General features: G+C 64.7%; 1 protein-coding gene across 4 annotated transcripts in view; it reads right to left on the reverse strand.

Moving 5' to 3' along the window:
* RTN2 (reticulon 2) overlaps nucleotides 1-4,093 on the reverse strand; it is a 33,367-nt gene that overhangs the window by 15,740 nt on the left and 13,534 nt on the right. For 3 of the 4 annotated variants that reach the window (XM_034793095.1, XM_034793096.1, XM_034793094.1), the window contains exon 4: nucleotides 3,273-3,527. In XM_034793095.1, the coding sequence (XP_034648986.1) occupies nucleotides 3,273-3,527 (255 nt within the window). Of the gene's footprint in view, nucleotides 1-1,391; nucleotides 1,475-3,272; nucleotides 3,528-4,093 lie in introns of those variants that run through there. The other variant, XM_034793097.1, reaches the window with a different exon arrangement.

Genomic DNA, 4,093 nt, shown 5'->3' on the forward strand with positions numbered 1-4,093 from the left:
GACGCGGGGTAAAGGCTCTGCGGCGTCGGAGCCGGGAAGAGGGACGCGGGGTAAACGCTCTGCGGCGTCGGAGCCGGGAAGAGGGACGCGGGGTAAACGCTCTGCGGCGTCGGAGCCGGGAAGAGGGACGCGGGGTAAACGCTCTATCTGCATATAGAGATAACCCCGACTGGTGTGAAGGGCTTCGGAATATGCTTTCTTGGAAACTAACCCCAATAAACATCGCATTGTCTGCGCTTCGGACTTCTGGTCTTTTGCTGCTCGCTGTCTGCATGACGAGAACCAGAGGAGAGGGTGAAAGGAAAGCCCTCTAGCACTGCGCCAGGCATCCCACAGCAGCTCTGAAACCAGGACCCACTGGGGCCAGATACAGGAGACTCCCCCACCCCCACTCCAACAGAGCCGGTGCCCCTGCAGTGCCCACATCTGAGCTCTCCCTGCAGAGTCAGTGCCCACATCTCAGACCCTCAGCAGTGCCCACATCTCAGCGCCTCCTGCAGAGCCAGTGCCCACATCTCCGCACCCCCTGCAGTGCCAGTACCCCTGCCGTGCCCGCATCTCAGCACTCCACCGTGCCAACGCCCCAGAAGGGCCATCTCAGCGCCCCTGCACAGCCAGGGCCCAGACCCCCCCAGTGCCTCCTCACGCTCAACCGCGCCCCACGCAATGTCCAAGACATGAGAGCGCCCCAGCCGCTGGCCCTGCTTGTGCTATGGTAACGCCTCACTCCCTGAAAGGCTGCACGTGCCAGCTTCCACCTCTCTGGGCACGCCACATACTGTCCCCCATGACTGCCCACTCCATGCATGTTCCCAGTGCCCTTGTTCCTCCCCCTCCTCCCCCGGCAGAGGCCACTCTCTGTAACACGAGATGCCCAGGAGCTAGGGACACCCTGTTCCCCACCCCTATACCCCATCCGGCTAAGTGCCACCCCCAGCCCTGCCCCTTTAAATGGTAGTGGGGGGAGCCTTGCTTCCCAGGGGGTTGGAGGGGGTCACCCCTTTGTGGGGGGCTCGTGGCTAAGTTTAGCTGCCGTCCTGCAGCTGTCGGGATGGTGCCGCTCCCCCTCCCCCACCTGGTAACTGACAGGCCCAAGTGCCAGGCTGGGGGCACGTCGCTCACAGGCACGGACTGGGGGGGGGGGCGGTCACAGCCCTGAGGATTGCCCCCCCCAGCAATCACTACGACCCCCAGCTCTGATCCCAGCCCCCCCTGAGCCTCCGTCCGCCCTGCTCTCACAGCCCAGCCCTGCCCGCAATGTCCCCCCAGCCACTCCCCGGCCCCCAGGAATGACCCAGCCCCAATCCCTGTCTGAGCTCAGCCCCCCCAATGCCCCCAACCATCCTCAGCCCTGTGATGCCCCCACCTCCCCCCGATGGGGCGTCTCTAACCTGCGCTGCCCATCGCGAGCCCTTTGCCTGCAGCGCGGTGCGAGGGTCCCGTCGCCTTGGCGCACCGTCTCCGGGTGGGGGCTGGGGGCTGCAGGGCTGCGCAAGGGGGGAGCCCGGGGGCTATTTATAGCCAACGAATGCCAGCTGCTGTCTCCCATCACCCATCCCCCTTCCTGTCCTGCAGGGGGGCTCGGCCGCACCAGGGATGGGAGGGACGGTGCCGACAGGCAGCGGTGGGGGGCAGGTAATAGCCAGGGGGGCAGGACGATTCAATGCCTACAACACAAGACTAGAAGCCAGGACTTCTGGGTTCTGCCCCTTCCTCTGGGAGGGGAGTGGGGTGCAGTGGTCAGAGCGGGGGGGGCTGGGAGCCAGGACTCCTGGGTTCCATTCCCAGCATTGGCCCAGACACTGTGACCCTGGTCAACCTTTTCAGGAGTGGCCACTGACTCTAGCCACCTGAATTTTTGGTACTGAACTTGACACACACACACACATACACCCCCCGAAATGGGGAGCTGCGCCCTGTACCCTACATCCCAGCACCGCTCCCCACTCGTTCTCCCTGACCGAGCAAGTCAGGGTCGCTCTCCCCATTGCACAGAGGGGAAACTGAGGCACTGAGTGGGGAAGGGACTCGCTCAAGGTGAACAGCAATTTGGGGCACGTTTGAGGATAGGACCCAGGAGTCCTGATTCCCAGCCCCCCCAGCCCCGACAGTGAGACCTTGTTCCCTGTAGTATGGAGTCCCTAGTTTGACCCCACAGGCAGCCTGCAGCTGTGTGTGTCTCAGCCCCGACCCCCCAATGCCACCTATGGATTGGCAGGGCTCAGGGACCCTGCCAACGGACAATCCCCAGCCTCTGCCACCAGGGCCATGGGGCATCAGGACGGGCCAGTGGGGCAGGTGGGAAGGAGGAATGGGAGACTTGCTCAACTTCCTCCCCCCCACCTCAGGTTGTCGGATCCCTCCAGGCAAAGCCAGGGAGCTGCAGTGTGGGGATGGGGGCTCACTAGGGGTGCTCCCCCCCAAGTCAGTGCTGACCCCAATTCCCCATTGTGGCACTAGGGGGCGCTGTGCTGCAGGGAGCGGGACGGGGACTTCGGGACCGTGCTCTGCCCTGGCAGTCAGGGCTGACCCCAGTGTGGCTCTAGGGGGTGCTGTGCTGCCAGGCTAAGCTATAGAAGAGAAGCCCACAGCCCTGGTGGTTATTACAGACCAGTGGTGGCTCATTCAGGGGTCAGTGTGAACCCCAGAATGCTGGGCTGACTCCAGCTGTGATGGATTCTGCTAACTAGAACCCTCCTTCCCCTGCGGGGTCACTCGGATACACCCCGTTCTTCAGTGCTGCACGGCTATGTAGCACCCCCTGCACACCACCCCAGAGGTGGCTGCATCACAGCACTGGGCGAGGGATCCCTGTATAACTAGCCCTCGCGCCCCACCCCAGCCTGGCCCCGCAGGAGGCTGGAGCGTCCCAGTTCCAGCTGCGTCATTCTCTGGGAGCATGTCCCAGCCACAGTCCCTCCTCCACTGCTCCGGGACATGCTGCTGTCAGCACTGGGGCTATGTTTACCCGCTGACTCGCCTGCCCTGGGATCCTGCTCGGGCACCAGCCCAGAAGCTGGGAGCAGCTCTTGGGGCAGGGGGGCTGAGGCATCCCTGCCAGCACCCAGCTGGGGACTCTGGGCACGGACAGCTTCCCCAGGGCAGTGCCCCACCCAGAACACCAGTGCGGCGAGCTTCCCCAGAGCAGTGCCCTGCCTGGGACTCCAGTGCTGTGAGCTTCACCAGGGCAGTGCCCAGCCACAGCCCTGTTATTCACCTGTCCCTTGCCCCCCACCTCGCTCCCAGCTTCTGTGTCTTCATTGGCTGCTCACCTATAATATATACTCCCAGAGTGTTCCCGGATTGGTCCAGCCCATCCAGCTGCTGTTCTGTGATTGGTTCCGTATCTGCCTGCTCCCCCTCCTCCTGTGGCTCCAGCTCCTCCTCCCTTGGGCTGGGGGCGGCGGAGGTCTGTGGTGGGGGCTGGCTGCCCTCGGCGTAAGTGAGCCCAGGGGTGCCCCCTGCAGGACATGGCATTAGGGCCTTGGGTCGCGGGTGGTCCCCTGGCGCCATTTCCGGAGCAGCCTCTGCCACAGACAGGGGAGTGGAGGGGTCATCATTGGGGTCATCGACAGCCCGAAACCGCATGAGCCCAGCTGCAGTCCCCCTCCAGCAACACAGCCTGCCCTGGCCCCCCAACAGAGCCCCCCCCCCACCCCCCCAACCCCCCCCCTCCCTTCCCCCGAACAGAGCCCCTCCATCCACCCCCCCAACCACCTCCCTTCCCTTCCCCCGAACAGAGCGCCTCCATCCATCCCCCCCAGCCACCTCCCTTCCCTTCCCCCCCAACAGAGCCCCTCCTCCATCCCCCCAACCACCTCCCTTCCCTTCCCCCCCAACAGAGCCCCTCCATCCATCCCCCCCAGCCACCTCCCTTCCCTTCCCCCCCAACAGAGCCCCTCCTCCATCCCCCCAACCACCTCCCTTCCCTTCCCCCCCAACAGAGCCCCTCCATCCATCCCCCCCAGCCACCTCCCTTCCCTTCCGCCCAACAGAGCCCCTCCTCCATCCCCCATCTCCCTTCCCCCCAACAGAGCCCCTCCTCCATCCCCCCAACCACCTCCCTTCCCTTCCCCCGAACAGAGCCCCTCCA

This window comes from Trachemys scripta, chromosome 16 (genome assembly GCF_013100865.1).
Source record: "Trachemys scripta elegans isolate TJP31775 chromosome 16, CAS_Tse_1.0, whole genome shotgun sequence".
Classification (NCBI taxonomy): Eukaryota; Metazoa; Chordata; order Testudines; family Emydidae; genus Trachemys; species Trachemys scripta.